Below are 23,631 nucleotides of genomic sequence, written 5' to 3'. Positions count from 1 at the left end.
GCATTCCTAAGAACAGCCATTAGATGTCCCTAATACTGCATGCATGTAGTATGTTTGAGCTAGCACTTATCTTCAGGCAGAACAGTAGACAGGAGTCCTACACATTTACAGCTCAGACAAGGCATCAGGATGCTATACAGAATCCATGTAGATTTTAACAGAGTAAAAAAAATAGAATCACATCACAATGTCAGTGCAAGATAGGAAGCAATCTCTAAATAATTTATAGTAAGTTTGGGCTATGGGAAAAGCAAAAAAAAAAATGTTTTCCTCTAACAGGAAACCAGGAGAAATAAACAGGATCAGGGGTTATATTCTGATGCAAGAAACAGCAGACTACGGAAAATCTAAGAGAAATGATTTCCATTAAATGGTTTAGTGGAGCAAGATAATACATGAACTAATAATTGCATTAATTAATTAGTATTGTATCACTGGATACTACTGTAAACTGCAGTCATTAAGTAGTTATCTGTAAAAATTAATTGAATTATGTGCGGTTTAATTTTGTTGATTACAAAGCAAAACTAAGGTATATGCTGCAGATTGTCAGCGTGACAGAAGATAATATCAGAGATGCATTTTACTGCCTGGACCCAGCCACATTGATGCACCTTTCCCACCACACATTCTATAATACTTGCCCATACAAGATTAGTCACTTACGAAAATATACCTAACAAGCCATTTTCACTCTTACACATGATTAGATACTCCACAATTTACATACATGCCTAGGCAAACAGCCAAACACAAATATACCTAAGCCAAACACTATACACATGCTCAAAAATAGACACACACACATTTCCAAAACATACACTCAAACAGCCAAACACAAACATGCATAAAACACATACACATACACACAAACACATACACACGCAAGTAGCCACACACAAACAGCCATATACATACACACGCACATATATCTAATTATGTAACTATATATACAAGCGTACATGCAAATATCCAAAACATATACCGTACTATATATACATCCATTTTCTCTCTTTTCTCTTCCTCTCCAGTTCCCCCTTGTGTCAGCTGATATTAGGGAGGTAGAGTGCACTGCTAGGAGGGCATTAGGGATGAGAGGACCTGCACAGAAAACACCAGTGGTTTCTGGGATATCTAGGTCCCTCTGCCTGTAGGAATGTTAATGGAGCAGCACAATCAGTAGTGGGCTACTGAATAGTAACCTAACTGCTTCACCAATGACTCTGGGTATCACACAATTACTCCCCTCATTGCCAGGCACCTTTCTGTCACTGACCCAAACTAGTGAGTGTGCTGGAAGATGTGAAAGCTCGGGGAAGCAGACACACGAATCACAAATTCTGATATATTAAAATAATAATGAAATATATAAAAATAGTTGTCAATAAGAAATACTGTTTTTATTTGGTTATAAACTTAATTATCTGAATGCCTATAGTATAAGGGAAATAAGTAATTAAAAGGACACTCCACAGGATCTGCAGTAAATTCTCTGTAGGCCAATAAATGGCTGAGCATATGTGCTGTAGAGGTTTATGGGATACATAGTTTAGTAGTCAGATTTCTATTTAAAGCTGTAAAGCGCAAGACAAACCAGCCACAAGCATTTCTAATCTTGAAGGACAAGAGTGCAACTATTTATGCTACCAGTTGTTGGCAAGCTTTTATTATCTTTTGAAGAATCTTCATTTATTTTTTTATTAATGAGGTAAACAACTTGAAGTCAGCTGCTGTACAGGTCTTTAACCCCTTAAGGACACATGACATGTGTGACATGTCATGATTCCCTTTTATTCCAGAAGTTTGGTCCTTAAGGGGTTAATAGAAGGAAAATGTATGCATAAGCTGCAAAAGTGTGGCATGACATACACAAATCTGTATGCTGGCATAAAGAAGGAACTTTCGCTTTTACTATCACAAATCAGAAAGGTGAGGGTAGTGCTGTAGAGATTTTAGAAAGTTATTGGATAGATAGGAAGGAGACAGAAGCAGAGAGCTTATGGTACCCTAATATATGCAAGAAGCATAATTAATTAAAGCAAGCAATGCTTTAAGACAGATCGCTCTTCTAGTTTCTGCTAAGGTATATGTCACAGACGTCACAAGTTTACAGATTTGACTGTAACCGTAAGAATGTGGCAGAAACAAAACACTTGAGTATTCTAGTATGTAGAATTAGCGCTGACTGTAAAAATTAACTGTAAGATATTTCAGACAGCTACAGATTGTGAAACAATGACACTCAACCATTGGGCCATTCACAGAGCTAATTTGTCTGTTTCAGGATAGGTCACCATACTAATGTCCTGAAATATCGGTCAGCCTCAAAATCACTTTAAAGTTACATATAGTATACCGTCTAGTATTGTTACAATGTATTTTATAAAAACACTGGAAGATTAAAAACAAACAAGAACCTAATTGATGCTCAAAACAGTTCTAAAATGAAGCAGAAGACAGCAAGTGATACACAGCAGGGTTCTTCAATGATGAGGAAAACCAGTAGCAGATTGCCGGATCATTGAAACAGCAAAATAATTAGCCAAACAGTAACTGTCTGTTAACAATCAGACAAGTTCATATCTATAATAGATCACATTGTCTATACTCCAAATAAAGTGAAATAAATTACTAAAAAAGCATCATAATTCTGATGGATCAAGGGTGACTTGCTGCCTGTCACCTACCAGACATCATGAGAGTGACAATGACACCCTTTAATATTTGTTTTAAAAGAAGCAAGCAAGAGAAAGGTAAATCTAGCAGGGAAAATAAAATATATAGTGATTATTTCTACCAGAAACAGTGTCACAACGAGCATCAAGTTAGAAGAAAGCAGTTAGCCCATAATGCTCAGCAATCGGGCTCTGCCAAATGCTAATGAGAAGAATTGGCAGTCTTATGAAATGTAGGTTGGTGCTATTTTGACGGGGTCAAGCAAGGCGAATGATGGTATAAGTGTCAAAACATTAAGTGGCATTCTTAAATTACATTCTTATTGCACATTGGGAAAAGCATTTTAGAACAAAATGTCAAATTGCCAGGAAAAAGAAGTAGTATTACTCTCTTTTAAATCGCAAATAAAAAATTACTCATACGCACATCAAATGGCCTGGGTTTAGAATACTGGTGACATTCTTATTTAATGAAATATATGAAATATTCCTGTAAAAAAATTCCTAAAAAATCATTTTGCCAATGAGTTTATCTATGTAGATTATGTGTTAAGCTGAGGGACATTTTAAAAATTTTCAGTTTCAGAATAAGTCACTAGAGAGATCAGGGTATAACAGTTGGTGTGCTTTAAATTGATTTTACTAATACATTTTATAAGGCTCAGTACAAAGTTTAATAAATAAATGTTGGTTTAAATGAAAATACTTGTTCTTTGATGGCTTTAATGCAGTAGGGAGAGTATAATTAATGCAACATTTGCAAGTTGAATAGAAGTGTCAAGTGGAGTATCTCACAGTGTTGTCCAGGGTCCATGTCTCCTTTACTATTTATTATTGATCTTGAAATATATGTCTCTACAGGGAGATCTGGATAAATTATGGAACTGGACAGGAATGTTACAGATGAAATTGAACATAGGTTTCTTATAATTTGGCATAAGAAACATGCAAGCAACATATATTTTAGACAGGGTTCAGGGGTATTAACAGTAGATGAGAAAATGTGGGTATTATGACAGTTAACAGACAAGGCAATGTTTTGTAATGCCACTCAAACTTGCCAATTGATAAGCTCTCAATTTTTCAATATTTCAGCCAAGGCTCTAGTTTACTTACATTTTAAAGAGATGCACCAACTGGTTGGCTTAAGGGTTACTAACCACTTTACGTATAATTGGGGATGGAAATAATAAGTATTCCCTAGACCAGGCATAGGTAACCTTCGGCACTCCAGATGTTTTGGACTGCACCTCCCATGATGCTTTGCCAGTTTTATGGGTGTAAGAGCATTATGGGGGATGTAGTCCACAACATTTGGAGTTCCGAAGGTTGCCTATCCCTGCCCTAGACCTATATTGGGCAAGGGATATGATGGGAGGGCTACTTTTGTTAATAAGGACAGATGTAGTGAGCACTAGTCCATCTACCACTGAACTAGGGGCTTGGGTGGGTATCTCTAGTCAAGCTTAATTATTGCTACCCAACACCACCTTGGCCATGAGGTGGTGGAAATGGTACTATTTGCCAGGCCTCTACCTTTTATATCATCGCCTTTTCCCGACGGAAGAATGAGTAGTGGACAATTGCCGAAACCTCCTGATTAATGTTATGGTTAATGTTAATGTTATATTTCCACCACCACTCTCGGCATGCAGGTGTAATGTTTATCCAACAAGTATTTATAGGGGAAGCATACAGGACCCATATGTTATTTAATTTTGTTTGTTAATATTGCCACAAACAGTGGTGACATTTTATTTGTGTGTGTTTAACTTTTTTTTTTTATATTATGGTATTATGTTGGTTTCTACACAGGCTTGAATAGTGACATGACACTTATGTCATATATTATGTTGTATATGACAGGCTTGACAGTCAAGAAATCCTAGAAATAGTTCTAATTTGAAGCATAAAATTAAAGAAGTTATTAATCAGAATTCCAGCAGGCAATTCCATGCAGGAAGCAGTATTGAGGAGCTCCAGCAGAATGCATTATGCTGGATTTTATGAAGCAGGAGAAACAAACACTGCAGGGTTCTAGCAGTATTAGGAAAATAGAAGAAACACTGCAGAATTCTTGCAGGAACGGAAAGATCAGGATTCTGCAGGAAGGAGTTAGTGGCACTCTCAAGCTCTACCAGGCTCTAGCAGATACCTGTTAAAGTGAGGCACTCCGCAGGGGATTATTAACAGATCAATGTTCTCCTGAATAATGGAGTAATAGAGTGAGAATCTGTAATCATGCATTACTCTGTCAATGGTATTAAGGTTCATAATCTGCAATTTCAGAGTATAAACTCTTTTAATACCGCAACTCCATTAGCACATCTGAAGAACATTGCCATATGAAACAAACCCTTAGCGAGCATCATTTCATAACTCCTTTTCCCATAGAGTGTCTTTTGCACTCTTGCGTCAGGGGCTGTCACATACCTCCCCCTCTTGCCCTCTGTACTTGCTTAGTGTCTTCTTTTCTGCGCTCCTCTGTAGTCCGAGAGTTGCAGGAGGGGACATGGAAAATCTGCATTCTGATAACTTCTGGTCTGATTCATTTTCAACCCTTGTCAATTTAGTACTCTGGGGGATTTGAGGGAAAGTCTCACAAAGGGAGTGAAAAGGAGCACTCTCATGATATGATGGTCTGTCGGTCTCTCCAACTGGTATACCTGGTGCCTGATCCTCTTCTCTCTCTTGAACTCCCTCATTGTCTTGGACTCTATAATCTACAACTTTTTGCGTTATCTCTGGCATGCTCTCATCTAACGTATGCAAGGTCACACTCTTGTAAGCTTCATTTGTTTTCTCAATTTCTGTTTCTAAGCTCTCTTTATTCTTAAGTATGTCTCCTTTCACTGGCCCCCGCTGCACTTTTTCATCTACCTCTTCTAATCTGTCGGAAGGACACGTTGCTGCCACATAATGTTCTTCATCTGCTTCCAGTTCTCCCTTATTTTCCCTGTGTAATATCTGTTGTACTCTGTCAACAAAAATATTTCTCCCTTGATTGGTTGTATGTTGTGCTTCTTCCTGCATTTTGCTCTCTTTTGATTCAATATCAAATGCACCCAGTGTCTCCTGAGTGAATTCAACCTTTGTTTCTAGAATTCTCATTTCCCCCTGAGCTATAATTTCTTCTATTGATATGGTCTCCTGCTTTTTATTTTCTTTAAAGATTGCTGTATTTGTAATCTTGTTTACTTCCTGTTCAATTGTTTCTACTACAGGTGCAATTTCAACAGCACACTCTTTCTCTCGTTCACACTCAGTTGATGTTTCTTGAATGAGAACATCTTCGTCAACAGCAATTTTTTCTAGGACTGTATGTTCCTGCGCTGTCTCATCCACAAACCCTACTTTGGTATCTGTCTGTCTTTCTGCAATGTCTGTTTTCCTTTCTGACATACTTAATTTTTTGTCTGCACCTTCCCCCCCGTGTGCCTCATGCTCCTCACTAATTGATGCGTCTTGTTCCCCCTCATTTATCCAAAGATCTATGTATTGCCCTGTCTCTCCCTCATTAACATCACAAATTAAAGTATCATGAGGTTTGGTCTCTTCTTTATTTAAAATCTCCATTGTTTTATTTACTACAAAATCACTTCCTGACTCAATGACATATTTGTCTGCCCTAGAATGTTCATTTACTTTATTATTATCATCATAATCATCAATAACTGCTTTCTCCTGCACTCCACTCTGGCCAAGTGCTGTTGCTCCATTGACCTCTTTGTCTGTTATTTGTTGAATTGTCTCACTTTCCTTAAGTGATATGTCCTGCAAACTAATATCATATGTATTCATGGTATGTTGTGTGTCTTTCTCCTGCATGTTCTCTTCTGCTTTGATTGAAGTTTTGTTTGACTTTTCTGTCTCTGGTCTTTCCTGTGAACTTTCTGCCTCTGTCTGCTGTATGTTCTCTCCACCCTCAAACATTTCTACTTTCTTCTCAATTTTGGCTGTTTTCTCATAAATGTCTATGTAGGTATTTTCTACTAATGTGTCAAATTTGTGTATTTCTTCATCTCCTCTATTTCTTATCACTTCATCTACATTGCTTACAATATCATATTGCACAATTATCTCCTCACTTTGCTCAATTCCAATTTGGCCATTCCCACACAAAGCCTTCATTTCTTGATTATCATTAGGTTTTGAAGCTGTCTCTTGTGCTTTTCCACTCTCTAGCTTACTAGTTGGTTGGATACAACTAAAGGGATCACTGCTATAGGAATTCTCAGTTTCTCCATCAATAACTTTTGGTATTGTCGCCTCTTGTGCTTTTTCAGTCTCTAGCACATTGTCCGCTGGATTATATACCATGGCTGTGTATGTAAGAGTGTCACTCTCTAATTTTATTTGAGCTGGTACAACTACAGGCTTTGGAATTTGGGCTATTCTGTGTTTACGCTCACTTGCTTTTGGTGGTGTCTTTTGAACTTCACCTTTAAGTGTTCTTTCTGTCTTATCTAACTTTTCTGGTACCTGAGTCATCTCTTTATATTTTGCTCCACCACAAAGAGTTGTTTCCTGCACTGGATCTATTTTCACAACTCTATTTATTTTTACTGTAGTTTCTGGAAATCTCTCCCCTCCTTCATTAATAGTATCTGGAACTGTTGTTATGGATAACACTCTGTTTTCACTGCTTAAAATGCTTTTCACTTGAGCCATCTCATCATTAGTTTTTCTCTGCACTTCCTCTTTTTTCAAGCCCCTGTTCACTCTCACTGCAACTTCTGGAACTTGAGCTGTATCTGATTTTGTCTTTTGCAAAATGTTCCCTTCTAGCACACTTTGCTCATTTCCTCTCCACCCTCCCCAATTTGCTGACTCAGGCTCTCTTGTGGGGGTGACTTTGAGATGTGGCATTTGGTCAAGATTGACCTGTTGCATCTTCCATACCTCATTAGACCTAGAAAAAAGGGCAGAAGAAAAAAATCCAAAATGAGAATATTTATGTAAAAACAACATGCTCTGTGTCGTCATAACAGTTAAAGTAACAATTTTTCTTTTTTTCAATTGTATACAATTATTAATCTAATATAACATACATTATTATACAGTATATTCTATACTGTATAAGAATTGCAAGTTTCTCTACCCTGCTCCCCATTTTTTTTTTATATTTTGGTGTACCTGTCAGTGTTTATGTATGTGTGTTTGTTAGTGTGTATATGTGTGTGCATGTTTGCCTTACATATTTATATGTAATGTGTAACTTATAAAACAGAATTAATAATTATATTTAAACGGTCATTGGAACACCACCATACTGAGTGGATTAAAGACAATGAAAAGTGTGTGATGGAGGGGCCAAAGAAGTGAGTAAGTCTACACATTTTAACTAAACAAATGGCTAAATGGACAAGTACACCATGACTCTAAGCAACTACTGGATGGATAACAGCCCTTCCAATGTATTTTGGAAGAAACATTCACACAGTGAAAATGCAATACAATCATGATAGATAATTCTAAATGACAGGAAGTTTCCTAAACTAAACAAAATCATAAATGCAACACGAGCTGAACTCAAAGATCTAAGACTTTTTCTATGTACACAAAAGGCCTATTTCTCTCAAATATTGTTCACAAATCTGTCTAAATCTGTGTTAATGAGCACTTCTCCTTTGCCGAGATAATCCATCCACCTCACAGGTGTGGCATATCCAGATGCTGATTAGACAGCATGATTATTGCACATGTGTGCCTTAGGCTGGCCACAATAAAAGGCCACTCTAAAATGGTCAGTTTTATCATGTAGCACAATGCCACAGATTTTTCAAGTTTTGAAGGAGCGTGCAATTGGCACGCTGACTGCAGGAATGTCCACCAGAGCTGTTGTCCATTAATTGAATGTTCATTTCTCTACCATAAGCCATCTCCTTCTCCAAAGTTTCAGAGAATTTGACAGTACATCGAACCGGCCTCACAACCGCAGACCACGTGTAACCACACCAGCCCAGGACCTCCACATCCAGCATCTTCACCTCCAAGGTCGTCTGAGACCAGCCACCCGGACAGAAGCTGCAACAATCAGTTTGCATAACGAAATAATTTCTGCACCAACTGTCAGAAACCATCTCAGGGAAGCTTATGTGCATGCTCGTTGTCCCCATCAGGGTCTCGAACTGACTGCAGTCTGTCGTCGTAACTGACTTGAGTGGGCAAACGCTCACATTCGATGGCGTCTGGCACTTTTGAGAGGTGTTCTCTTCAAGGATGAAACCCCCCCGCTTGCCACTCCCAGCTATAGTCGCCTTTTAAGTAACTTTTTTATCTCTCTACTTAGCCCCAAGTCATCATACATCCCTGCATTAAGGCCTTTTCAATTTATTCGGCTCCACTCACCCTCCCCTTCTCCCGCCCACCTTAGTTTCTTCTAACTATATAGCATGCTCTTCTAGCTTTTTGGAACCACAGTTAATTTTCTCCTCATTCCCTTCACAAGCTATCAGCTGCTGCAACTATTCTATTAACGCTCTCTGGTATCACATACAAACCCCTCTGCTACCTCTTGTCTCATCTCCCCCGTTTAACCTTCTGATTGGAAGCTCACGGGCAGGGTTCTCTACCTGTTGTATCGGTCTGTTCTTATTGTGTTTGTCTTTTTCCCATTTGTACATCACTGTGGAATTTGTTGGTGCTTTATAAATGCCAGAAATAAATAAATAATAAATATCCAGCAACTTTGCACAACCATTGAAGAGGAGTGGACCAACATTCCACAATCAACAACCTGATTAACTCTATGCGGAGATGTGTTTCACCGCATGAGGCAAATGGTGGTCACACCAGATACTGACTGGTTTTCGGACCCTCTCAGCCCCCTCAATACAGTAAAACTGCACATTTTAGAGTGGCCTTTTATTGTGGCCAGCCTAAGGCACACCCGTGCAATAATCATGCTGTCTAATCAGCATCTTGCTTTACCACACCTGTGAGGTGGATGGATTATCTCAGCAAAGGAGAAGTGCTCACTAACACAGATTTAGACAGATTTGTGAACAATATTTGAGAGAAATAGGCCTTTTGTGTACATAGAAAAAGTCTTAGATCTTTGAGTTCAGCTCATGAAAAATGGGGGCAAAAACAAAAGTGTTGTGTTTATAATTTTGTTCAGTGTAGATTGTCAATCTTTTAGATCAAGTTCCCAGACTGGAATATAGGAGTTATAGTTTCAAAGGAGTATGTAGCAGTACTCTGTAGATACATTTAATAACTTTTTTGAATAGGAAGAAAAAAGCATATGGGTGCCATTGATGGTAAGTGTCCTGATTTCTAAGGGCACCGATTTCAATGTAAAGAAAAATGAAAAAATTAAAGACCATGGAAAATGCAAAACTATTTTAGAGCCCTTAAGAAGTCTATTTGGACAACAACTATGCAGTTAATTTTTACTGGCCCTGCAGCATTTCCAATTTCCATCTAAAACACAACAGAAAACACTAATGTATATTTTGGTGTCCTAACCTGCCTTCGTGGATAGGGGTCTGTCCACCTCCTGTGCTCTCCTCTGTAGCTGTGTTTGACAATTCTCTCCTGTTTTCTTTATTAGAGGTTTGTGTTTCAGACAGGGGTGTGAGACCGTGTCCTTTTCTTTGTTGCAGTCGAGGAATGACCGGCTCACTAGCTTTATGGGGAAATCCTTTTAAAGGACTGAGGGCAGTGGGTGATTTTTGTGTAACTATTAAAGCAGAGGAAAACATGATTACAAATATTAATATTGTGAGATACCAATATACATGAATGATAAAAATTCTAAGAGTTATGTAACCAACCTTTTAGAGCTGGTGTTTCATCCTCTTCCTCTGTAAGAGTGTTTAATTCTCTTGTGTGATCTGAAAGTGTATGTCAACAGAAGATTTAAAAAATATATAGGAAATAAAGTTTAAAGTGTAGAGGGAGAAACAACAGAAAGTAAAGTTTTACCTGAAAAATAATCAGTACGGATGCTTGCAAAGTAGCCTATAGGAGAGAAAGCAGGCATAGAGTGTATGTAACAAAGCGATAGGAAAGACATGACCCAAAAACACATCGCATTCTATAGATATGCTTTATTTATGAAGCATTTTAAGAAACTTAAGTGTCCTCATGGCCAATCTCAAGGGAACGGACTTATAAGGACCCTTTTCAAATAGACACAAAGTTAAAACTCACAAATTTGAAATCCATAAACTCACTTGAGGATAATCACAGAGCTATGGGGAATTATTGGGAAACCAAAGTGAATTTTTAAATGTAAGGCTAAAAAAGTCGAACTAAAAAAAAAAAAAAAAGTCGAACTGGAAATTTTCTCCTAGACAGCTAAGCCACAATCCTCACTTTTATGAATTATCCAGATCCAGTTAAAGATGTGATTTAAAATCATAGAAGATTAGAGTTGTGGATAGTGAATTTTCTGAGCACTCCATAACTTGTGGTTGGTAAGCTGAAATATTTCTTTGCAAAGCTAAAAGCTTTATGAATGGATGCTCTGGTCAAGTGGAAGTAGATGTAATAAGGATTAAATTATTCAGACAGATCAGACTAATAGCAAGTTAAAAGAAATGTACAATGTAATAAGATAAAGAGACACTAAGGAGTGAAGATATTGTGGTAAAAGGTTACCTCGCGGTCCTATAGAATTGCGGTTGGGACGATGCTTGTCTTCATCTTCCTCCTCATTGAAGTCATCCATATCAGCGATGTCTGAAGGCTTTAAACTCAAGAGACTGGCAATACTTTGCATGTCATCATCACTGAAGAGTAATCAAAGTGATAGCAGTATACCAGTTAGAACTACATAACTGTTATAGCCATATTTAAAAGTAAAAGGTATAAGGTAGTTCAATTTGAAAAAGGTCAACCTCCACTGATGTACACTTTGTGAAGCATACATTTTAGAGTTGCAGCAAACACAAATACTAATGTGATGCTATGAAACGCATCACAAAATATAAAAAAAGCTTGGTGAAGAATGGAACACTGATTGGTTGACCAAAGGTGAGCTCAGCTCATTACAATTCATGCAATAAACCTTTAAAATGGGTCAATGCAACAAATGCAACAACCAGTCAGAAACTCAGCTATAGAAAAGATCTAAAAGATGTAAACATGCATTAAGTAACTGGCAATCAGGATCTCTTGGATACATGTGTTGCATTTCACTAAACTATAATTTTGAATTTTATGACAAGACACGGAGGCTCATCTTGCATATCCCTTTCTTTACTGTCCACCAATAGCAGCAAAGGATATAAACAGAATGAAAAAACAATGAACATACAGTGAAATAGGCCCCTCCCTGCACAGGTCCCAGTATAATAGGCAGTACTTCCCTTCCATTTCCCTCTTTCTTTGCTGCTCCAAAGATAAGTAACAGCTCACATTTTTTCTCTCATTGATTACTTGTTTATTATGTCAGTTATGGTTGTTATTCTGCTATTTATAGTCATTTGTTATTCTGTTATTTTCCTTATTGATTGATTCTGTATTATTTTTATTTTGATTATATTAGGAATCTTTTTTCCTCAATTTGTCTATCTATGTTTATTACATGTCAGTATATACATGTTGTTGTCTCCCAGGGTTCCAGACCTTCTGTGTGAAATGTCTATCTTGCACTCAGTTTAACTTTTTCTGTGTTTGCGCCAACCTCTTATTTATTTTTCTCACCATCTCTTCTCTCCCTGTCCTCTGGCGCCATTTTGCGCTACTTTTCTCCATTCCGTTCGGCTGTTTCTGCACGTATCATGCCGTCCGGCTAAATTCACGAATCCAGACCATTCGTTAGTTTCACCGGCATATAGCAAATTCGCCTATTTGCCGCGTTCGACTAATTTATTCGTGCGGTTTACTATTCGCCTGTTTTCCTTCACGTGAATCCGCCTCTTTGACCGCACATTCGGTTGTTTTCTCTATTGACGAATTCACTGGTTTTGCCGCGAATCTCGCGAGACTCGCGGCGGCCATTTTCCGACTTCCTGTCTCTCATACTGCCTTGTGTGTGTCTGTGTGCCTCTTACTAACCCTTACTACTCTGTACATCAATGATAGGAATATTGAACTGCATCCAATATGCCCAAACCCAGGATGCCTTCCAGCTCTCCACCCTCTGAGGTAATTGATGCCCCTTTGCCTTTGGGAGAGACCCCTGTCATATATGACACGCCATCCACTATGGCAGATAGGCCCACTCAACCTGAAGGGGACCAATTCTTGGCGCTACAGCGCTCGATGACAGATGCCATTATGGCAGCCATGGGGTCCATGTCCTCTACTCTTTCCCATACCATCTCCCAAGCCCTCCTGCCACGTCCTTTGGACGCGCATATGTCAGGTTCCACGATGCCTCTTCCGCGTCCCTCTATGGACCTGTCTGAGGGCGCACCTAAGAAGGCAACCCATAAATCCAAACACCCCTCTGCCTCCAGAACTATTACGACTGGCGTACCTACGGTCGCCCCAGAAAGCGTGTCCCACCCACGCAAGAGAGCCTTTCCGCTCCAGGCAGAACGGGCGCGGCTCTGGAAATGTGCTAGAGCACAACCTGAGAGTGACTCCGACTCAGAAATCGGGTCAGGTGAGGAGGCTATGGTTGAGTCGGATAACGACTCGGATGTTGACTCTACTGAGAGGGTGAATGGTTAATGGTTAGTGTATATCCCACCCAAGAGGTTTGCCTTGACGTGGCAGGCGAGCATTCCCTCTAACAGCCATTGGAGTAACTAAATAACCTCCATTTGTTTAAATATACATAGGGATTTGGGAAAGAGAACAGGTAACATTTTTCTTTGTTTTTTACTGTATGTATTGGTGCAGATGTGTGCTATGGCCCTTGCTGCTGCCTGAGAGTAGTGGGAGTTTGAGCGCAGGACTTTTTTTTTGTATTTACATAATGTATTTAGCTGAGGAACAATGCATCCAAATATGTGTGGCTAATCACCTAATCCTGTCTTGCGTAATCTTTTTACTTTCAAGATATTTTGAGTTCCGATAAGTTTTTCTTCCAGCAGAGTTGCCAAAACACCAGCATCCTCTAACTTCATAAATTCAATTCCTGAACCTTATCATACAGAGAGAACTACAGGGGGAACCTATACCTCATACGTATCAAACTGATAATACCCCCAAGGGCATAGAGGACCAAAATGTTGTCAGAACCCATCTTCACAAGAAATACAACCACATTACGGAGCACTATTTATGTTGACACTGCCATGTCAGGAGTAGCAGATTCAAATTTGAAAAAAAAAAAAAGTAGCAGTCTACAGTAAAATACAGTGCCAGTTGTAATGCCCACCTAAACTGTGGCTGACAATCTAATAGTTTCAGAGTAAGTTGAATTGGAAATGTCGAAAAAAATCTGATAACAGAATACTGAACATTTCTAGGCAACCTATACGCATTCAAACATCTTGCTCCCTTAAAAGGGACAGCTTACATATTGTCATACAAAGATGTGCTGTATGATCATATGTAGAAAGACTGATCTGCTTCTGTAGAATATAAAGATAGTTAAATCACTTTTAAATCCTTACATCTTTTAATATTTTTACTGTTTAACATGTTTTCAAATCAGCATATGATCACATTCATCCAGAAGAAACTATGGGTATTGCATGGATGTCAAATGAGTTCTCAACCATTAATAAAAATACGAAACATGCATCATCATAATAAACAACTGTTCAGTCCATCCTAAGAATCCATGTATTTTTCAAGTAACTTACGTGGCTTTGCCCTCACGCAATAGAGTGCAGGTGATGCTGACAGTTAGTATTGCAGACACAACCTTGACAGACCGTGGAGAAAGTGTTAGCTTCAGTTCACGAGGGGCTGAAGAGATGGCAGCATATTTTTGTAGGTCAATAGGACCGACTGCCAGGAGCTTTTTGTGGCCACGTGACTCCTAAATGGAGGAAACCACAACATAAAGTTATTTAAGAAGCACATTTAAGAAAAAAAAAAACGAGTATTTAAGCTGTGGTAAAAAACTCCTGAAGAAGTCAACAAAATACTTTTGGACAACAAAACACTCAGGGACTGTATACACTGTCATTCTGACCAAGCTGTCTTCATGATTGTGGCGAAAGTGACCTCGCCACTGGTTTTTGGAGGGGCCTGTTTGCCAGCCTCCTGCCCTGCGACTATGGCCCTGGGATGTATTGCCCTTCTAGGAACTGATTTGGGCATAATTGATTTTTATGTTGCTGTTTCTGGCCCTTTAATTCCCAGATAAAGGATTTGTACTTTTAAACTGGCACTTCGGATGCAGTCGAAGTGCCGAAGTCGTCAAAGTGGCCGGCATTAGAAAACCGAACACGTGGCGGTGGCCATTTTAACTCATTCGAACACGGTCAGCGGTGTGTGCAGCCAAATCTATGGAACTGTTTTCGGCTACCCGATTTCACGAACACCGCTGACCCGTACCTTCTACTCTATTTCGACACTGCGGCTGGAGACTAAGTCCCGTTTGAAGATTCGAACGCTCGTTCGAATGGGACTTAGTCATTTTCTGTGTAAAATAGACCGACCGCACAGCCCAAATCCATGGAACTGTTTTGGGTATGAAAATGTGCTTGCGGTCGGTAAAAAGTGACTTATATCTATCTCCCGAACGGCTGAGCGTATTCAAATGATTTTTGGGTATGTTTGTATTTGAAATGTGCTGATTAATAATATGTACTTTTATTTTATTGGATGTATAGTTATATTTATTAATATTGGATGTATAGTTTTAGAGTTATGAAAGTTGGGTAAAAAGTATGTTTTAAACTGTATGGCTAATTGTGTTACCTCTCAGGCTAAGGGGAGTAGATGTGTGGGATGTAACCATTGTGTGATTGGGTAATCCATAATTGTCTGTGGGCATCTCCCTTGCATGGGAGAATTGCATAAAGGCAGAGTTTGTGTCATTAAACCAGAGTTCTTCTTCACCCTCAATCTAGAGTCCTGTCTCTTATTGGGGGAATCTGCTACAAGGGATTGCTATGCTTGTCATACTTCCTTGCTAAATCACTGCTAAGCTCTTGTAAGAGCTTGTTCCTGCTTCACTCTCTCGGAGGAGAGGTTCACTGGAACCTGGAGCCTTGCCGTGGGTCCAGGGTGGGTAGGAGACGGCGAGACCCCAACCAAGCTGCGGCGGTTAGTGGGGTCTGCGGTGGTTGTGGTGTCTGCAGAGCGCTTGGAGCCCTCTGTAAGCGCTAGGAGCATCCTTCAATGGAGGTACCCAGTCGGGGTGCCAGGTGGTCCGTTACAATGATATTTGTCATATGTGTTGAAATGGTTATGTGCAATTAATGTATTAATGCTTCTCTTGGTTTGTGTTCTCTGTGGCGGAACCAGCCCTGCCACTTGTGTCTGGAGAGGACTGCTTGCCAACCTCTTGCCCTGTGATTTTGGTCCCTGGGAGGTTTGGCCCTTGAAATAGCAGATTTGGGCATAATGGATTTTTGTAGTACTGCTGCTGGCCTTTTAACTCCCCGAGAAAGGGTTTGTACTTTTAAAGGGGTTGTACTTTTAAATTGCCGAAGTAGTCGAAGTGGCCGCCATTCGAAAAACAAACACGTGGCGGCGGCCATCTTGGTTCAGTCCATGCGGTCAGCGGTATGTGTAGCCAAATTCATGGAACTGAAATCGGCTACACAGTTCCGCGAACACCGCTGAGCCTTACCCTCTCCCACAATGATTTTGCAGCCGCAGAGACTAAGTCCCATTTTTTCAGCCTGAAATAGACCGACCGCACAGCCCAAATCTATGGAACTGTTTTGGGCAGGAAAATGTGCTTGCGGTCGGTCATAAAGGACTTCCATCTAACTTTTTAACCCCTGAACCGATTGCCCTGATTTTTGAGTATGTGTTTATTTCTCGCATGCTGATTATGAAAATGTATGTTTTATGTTTGTGACATGTATATTTTATAAGTTATAAATATTGTGTAAAAACTGTATTCCTCTGCCTGCGATAATGAGATTACCCATTGTGTTCAGTAATCAGATCACAGGCAGAGGGGAGGATTTTGTGTGGGAATGTCTGTGTGTATTGTACGGATTGATTGGTTGTTCTGTAAAACCCTGTGGGCTGTACTGTGGTTCTGGATTGGGAATAAAAGAGACTGTATGTGCCAGGACAGTCAGATTCTGCTTAACCCTCAAAACGAAGTTTCGTCTCGTTATTGGGGGAATTGGATTGTATGCTGACTGCCAGAAGTGTAACCCTTTTGTATGGTTTTCCTGTTCGGCTTTTTCCAGAGTTTGCAGTTCGGGAGATTGGTGCTTACAGTTGCTGCCTGTGCATCTGGTGAGCAAAACGGTCCGTTACATTCTCCACAATATTTTTTTAGAGGTATACCTCTTGCCCCTTTCTAGGAAGATGCGAGATGAGTGAATGGAGGTGGAAGTCAATTATATTGCTTATATACGAAGTTCACTAATTATAAGTGCAATATTTACCCTATTAACAACAAAAGTTTTTATATTGTGTTCCACTATCATGTGTCATTTTGTGTTCCTTTAGGACTGGCTGTATCTATTCTATTTTATTTATTTTTTGCTCCGTTAACTATAGTATATATGGGACTGCTGGTAACATCCCAAAAGAAGCCACCCAGTTTATGTTATATATATATATATATATATATATATATATATATATATATATACTCCGGGTTTATTCATATTTTCATTTATATTGTTTGCCACTTCTTGTATAGTTTTTTACCTAGCTATTTTGTATATTTTATTTTGCATCTAGTGCCTTGCACTAGTCTTTATTTATTTAAAGGAAATCATGATTCAAAAAATGTTTTAAATGTGTATGTTTAAACATATACAACAACAGTTAGGTAGCCTCATTGGTTACTTATCAAACATTGAACTGTAATGATTTGACAACCAAACTAAAAATAGGCAAAAACAGCCAAGCTGTGATGGAGATTGTTTTTTTTTTGTTTGTTTTTTAAATCAGCTCCTATTTTAAGTAACCATAAAAGGTAGCTATAGTAACTATCTATTAATAGCCAACTAATAGTAAACTTGTAGCATTATGTATACATTTAAAATGTACCTTAAGGATGGAAGTACCATTCACACTGAATATACTCCAAATAAAGAGATTGAGGTGAAAAATATAAATAACTGAATTTTGACAAATATGTATTATTTACTGGCACGTCTCTACAATGCATTGTGGGAGTGGACATGCCCCCCTGTAAGGGCTTATTTTCTGAATCAGGAATTGTGTAGAATCAGGAATTGATACAGAATATTCAAATAGGCACTTTTTGCCTACATTTTGCCTCATTATCTCAATTGTGAAATTCATATTTTTCTCCAAGATACTGTTTGTTGTGAGACATTATTGTTCCTTAAATAACTATTCTCTGCATTTTAGAACACAATTTCCCAGAACTCCCTGTTCTTCATAGATAGTTTTATCTCAGATAGTTTTATCTCTCTTCTGATTGACTCCACTGATCTCTAGACAACATATAGCTTACTGTGGCAGTGAATATTATTTTGGCTTAGCCTGCCTTGAAGTTTACAAACATCTGATGGGCCTTAAAATTAGTATTTTTTATATATATTCTGTCTGGTTATACTTGTTATGTTACTTGTTAAGACTAGTGTATGTATATTACAGTAGCAATATTCATTGGAGCTCTAGCAACATTACAGTAGTTTCTTTATTTTGGGCTTTCCCTAAAATGAAAGCTTCCTCAGTATTGACGGGAATTGGTTTTAAACTTTTACAACTTCTGCTTTAGTTTGTGCTTTGGAAGCTACAACACACTGAACATTTTTTTTTGTTTTACATTTTAAATGTTACAGAGTTATTTACTAAACCAGGTTTATCATAGAAATAATTATGCACCTTTCCGTGGGACGGTTTGGGGGTACAACCCTTTTGCTTTACTTTTTACAGATCCTTTAACTTCTGAAAGTTAAGAGGTGGGAGCTCTATGGATTGGATTTATTTTTACAGCACATCCCACGGACGCTCATGTGGACTTATACTTGTAATATGTGGAGACCAAGGCAAAACCTTGAACTCTTTGTTATGTTCATCAAACCATTCCTGAACATTTTTTGCAGTATGGCAGGAAGAGGCCACTGCCTTCAGGGAACACTATTGCCATGAAGGGGTATACCTGGTCTGCAACATTCTCTAGGTTTGTGTCACAGTAACATCCACATGAATTCTAGAACCCAAGGTTTCCCACCAGATCACTGCTAAAAGCATTACAGAAGGCCTGCTTCTCCCCAGAGTGCATCCTGCTACCATTTCTTCCTAAGGTAAACAATGCACACGTACCCAGCCATCCACCTGATCTAAATAAAAAATTGGTAACCAGGCAACCTTCTTCCATTGCTCCATGGCTCAGTCCTGATGCTCATGTTGGCAGGGACAGGGGTCATCATGGACACACCCTGCCACATCATGGACATCACACAAACACACCCTGTCACAGCCCACACACACACACCCTTTCACAGCCACCCCTCCACACACCCTGTCACAGCCCTCCCTCCACACACCCTGGCACAACCCCACACACACCCTGTCACAGCCCCCTTCCACACACCCTGTCACAGCCGTTCTCCACCCACCCTGTCGCCCCCACCCACACCCTATCATCCCCTCGCACACATTTTCACCCCCAGAGGCAAACACTGTCACCCTCACACACACACACACTATCAAACCCTGCACATACACTATCACCATTCCCACACACTTTTGGCTCCCACATACTGTCACCCCCTTCACCCAGGCACACTCACATTAAACCCTCCTAATCCTGTTACTCTCAAACCCTCCAACCATACCAAACTCACCTGCCCTTACTTTACCATACTTACCTTATCACATTACCCAACCCATTCCTGTCTGATTCAGCCTTCTCTTGCCCTGTCACACTCAGCGTACAAACTCTGTTACACTCATCCTCTATCACTCACCCCCTTCACCCTGCAACACTTGCCCTACCACATAAACCCCTCCAATACTGTCCTCCAACTGTGCCACACTCACCCTAAACCCTGTCACACTCTCACCCCCAACCCTGCAACACTCACCCTTTCACATTAATACCTCCAATCCTCCTGCCACATAAAGCCCCTTATTCTTGTCATAGTCACCTCTCATTCTGTTACACTTTCTCCTCTAAACATGGCACATTCTCTACAACTATACCTCTCACATTAACCTCCTCGAACCCTGTCACACTCCCTCCTCCAACCATGTCACAATCGCCCCCCCCTCATCATTCTCACCCTCCCTCATTCTGTCTTCCTTCCCCCCGAACCTTGTCACACTCACTCTGCCACAGTTACCCCTTTAATCACCTTGTCAAAGTCACAAACTGAAGACATTCCTCATACATACATGCACAAAGGTCAGAGGCAGCCCCCATAAACACAATACACTGCAAGCAGCTACCCCCCCCCCCCCACACACACACATATGGTCCCAGACACATGCTCACAAAGACATACATTCCCACACAAGGATACTCTCAGTCAGACACACACTTTCATGCACATACACAGGTAGACAATGCCAGACAAACTCAGAAATACACACACCGACACTAATATATACACAAAAGCAAGGCTATGTAATCATACACTGCAGTCGTGCATAAACAATCAGCAAGATTGTAATTACATTTGTTTATTGCAAATTAATTTAGTTTGCAAATTATGCCATAACTACAGTCAGAGAGCCCACAACGCAGCGGCACAGGGAGCTGCGACACTGCAAGCCTCTGAACAATGAATACAGAGAGTAGCTCTCTGTATTCAGGGGTGCAAGCATGTCCTTCCATACAACTGCAGCACCTTATACACACAGTGCAACCCCTATTTTTTATTTTTTTTATTTACTTTGGGTGTTAGTAAGGGCCTCATGTTTAAGTTTTGCCTAAGGCCTCACAAAGTCTAGAGCCGCCATTGCATCCAGGTGATTAGTGATGCCATCTTCCTGAAATGCCCTATGATTCCCTGTGCATGCACCCATGTTAACACGTTGTGTATAGGGACTCATACATTTGACAAATGAAACAAATGCCTGGCTGTTCCATAAAAGGCTTGCATTTGATGCAAATGAAAATGTAAAAACAATTTTAAAAAAAAGTTATATAGACAGAAGGGTTTGCTCTATATTACCAATATGGGTGGCCAATATGGGTAGCTGCAAACACCAGTGCAAAGCTCACAGTAAACATAGCACTTTGCCTCATTCACAAAGTGTTCCTTGATCCGAGCATGGCACAGCAATTACAGTCATAAGTCCCTCTCTAAACCATGCATTATTTAATCCTTCACATTTCCTGTTTACAATATCTATTCAGGACAAAATACAAAATAACAATAACAAATAACAAGGAATAACAAAATAATAACAGCCATTCTAGGGGTAGTGTATTTCTAAAGGTTGGCTGAGAATCAATGCCTAGGGCTTACAATTACAATTATTTACTGTATAAAGTGACAACATATTTTGCAGTGCTGAACAATAGGTAAACAGAACAAACAATAAATTCTAACAACATATGATTGACATTCTGGAACAGTAGGTGACTTCCCACTCAAAGAGGTTTCAATATATCACTATTTCTGTTATGCATCAAACTTTCAGACTGCTGCTCAACTAGATTTTCCATTTTGAGTAGCATTATAAAAAACTGACAACAACAGATGTTGAACTTGTGTAAATTCTACTACTACTGACTCCATGACCACCTGTCTACCCAGCCTCTTTGCAGCTAAATATGGCTCTCATTACAAGCTCAGAGGTCAGGACAGCTATTATGAGTATAGATCATTTCTCTCTCAATTCAGACCTATTTTTTTCCAACAATCAATGTGCATACTGGCAACCTGATAAATTAGAACTTGTCACTTCTCAATCCATACTATTAGATGTTATACACATGGATAATAATCTGTATGTAAAAAATGTTAAAATCTCTCCCATTCTCTTTTTTCCTATGGAACATATGTATTTATGGTCAAATGAAAGAAATGCTGCAGAAATACACTTGTGCATATACCAGTATTTTAGAGTCTTATCGCTATCACTTCTATACAGCAAAATAATTTTGTAGCACCAAGTTTTACAATGGTAAAATAAAACAATACATAACAAATTAGTGTGAACAGAAAGAAGAGATGAAGAGGACCCTGCTCATACAAGCTTATAGTTCACACATTTACATATCACAAAAGCTGTCCACAGGCTGAGTAAGCATTATATTAAATTAAGCACACAATCTGGGTGACAAGAAACTCATCACTAGCACAGATAACTGTACATCAGTATCACATGGACCACAACATGGCTGTGGCTTGAGGGCTGCATACGTTAAATAGGGGAAATTAAGTATGAAAGGAATAAGTGAATTACCAGTTAAATTACATTTTGTTGGAAGCTAGAGAAAGTTGAGTGAAAATAAAAAGATACAGATGAAATATCAAAAGGGACCTATAACCACTCTTTTTAATATGATGTTTACTTATCGCTATAACATTTGTGAGGTTTAAAATATAAAATGGAATGTCGAAATCCACACCACTTTATTAAAGGGAAACCTTAGTCACCTTAGTCAATACTGTAGTTGTTCTGGTGAGTATAATCATTCCCTGCAGGGATTTTCATGCAAACACTGCCTTTTTTTCAGTGTTTACATTGCCCTCTAGGGACACCTCCAATGGCCACTCCTCAGATGGCCACTGGAGGTGCTTCCTGGGGCAGTGCTGCACAGTAGGCAGCACTGTCATTCAGCGCCTCCACGCTATGCATGGAGATGCTGAATTTTCCTCATTTGAGGAGGTGCTGATTGGCCAAGCCGGCGCCTGGCCCTGCCCCCATTCTGCTCCTTTGCCAATTTTAGCCAATCAAATGCTTTCCCTATGGGAAAGCATTGTATTGGCTGAAAATCTTAAAGCTTGATGATGTCAGGAAGAAGGCAGATCGGTGGTGGGGCCAGTGCCGGCGGACCCATGCGGCGCTGGACATAAGGGGAGTTTTAACCCCTCCTAAATCGTGGATTAAACACTATAGGGTATACATGTTTTTGTTCCTGACCCTATAGTGTTCCTATAATCATTGTTAGTTACACCAGGTAGTCAGCATAAGGATAGCATACAAAGAAAAGAAGAAAGAGGAGACATCATACAATGTTTGGGCTTTGCCTTGTCTAAACTAGATTATGCTATACTTTTTTTTTGCCAAATCTGTCATATAAATTTAAACAGAAATGGAGCATCTCATGAAGAAAAGGTTAACACAAGTTATCAGTGATTTTCAATGTTTTGTTCAATGGTATAAATTCCAGCGAAGCGTCATGTCCCCTTTAACTGCAATGGTACACAAGATGACAAATGCCTGGTAGAGTAGTAAAAGAAAGAAGTGAGAAAAATCAAGAGGAACAGAGAATGTTAACAGGATGTTGAAATGTTAAAATAGGAAGTATACATAAGGAAGAATCATCATGTCAATGCAGAATAACATAACAATGTTAGTGTATGTTATCACTTATGTTCACAGTTACATTTATTTATGATTAATACAATACACTGGAAAACACATCAGTCATACTGACCCTAACTGTAGTTTCATTTTATGTTTCTCCAAGGAAAATACAGGAGCTTAGTAATCAGCCAACCTTTATATTTTTTAGAATTCTCATTTAAGGGTCATTGTTATCAGAACGTTTGTTAACACCACTATATGGCACTATAAAACCATCTGTAATGTGAATGTAGGTAATGGTTTAAATCTGTTCAGTAGTTTTATTTTTCTTTAAAGGGGAAATGTCACTTTCCAGCAGACACGTGCAGTCATTTTTGGACAAATGGCAACATTAATGAAAATTTTGTTTTTTGTTCATTTCAGCCGAAAACAAATAAAGAATGAATAGGTAACTGAATGCATTTACTTCAATGCCATTCATTAGATTTTTATTATT

The 23,631-nt window shown here is 39.2% G+C and overlaps 1 protein-coding gene across 2 annotated transcripts in view; it reads right to left on the bottom strand.

Annotated features, from left to right (window-relative positions):
- The window catches only part of EHBP1L1 (EH domain binding protein 1 like 1), a 109,656-nt gene that overhangs the window by 13,634 nt on the left and 72,391 nt on the right, over positions 1-23,631 (bottom strand). The window contains exons 5-10 of one of the 2 annotated variants that reach the window (XM_063437783.1): positions 14,390-14,568; positions 11,286-11,416; positions 10,608-10,643; positions 10,457-10,516; positions 10,149-10,362; positions 5,109-7,587 (exon numbers count right to left, since the gene is read on the bottom strand). In XM_063437783.1, the coding sequence (XP_063293853.1) occupies positions 5,109-7,587; positions 10,149-10,362; positions 10,457-10,516; positions 10,608-10,643; positions 11,286-11,416; positions 14,390-14,568 (3,099 nt within the window). The remainder of the gene's footprint in view (positions 1-5,108; positions 7,588-10,148; positions 10,363-10,456; positions 10,517-10,607; positions 10,644-11,285; positions 11,417-14,389; positions 14,569-23,631) is intronic. The other variant, XM_063437784.1, reaches the window with a different exon arrangement.

The sequence above is a fragment of the Pelobates fuscus genome, chromosome 12 (genome assembly GCF_036172605.1).
Source record: "Pelobates fuscus isolate aPelFus1 chromosome 12, aPelFus1.pri, whole genome shotgun sequence".
NCBI classification, from domain to species: domain Eukaryota; kingdom Metazoa; phylum Chordata; class Amphibia; order Anura; family Pelobatidae; genus Pelobates; species Pelobates fuscus.
The sequence above is the reverse complement of the archived record's forward strand: the minus strand, read 5'-3'. Positions and strand labels throughout refer to the sequence as shown.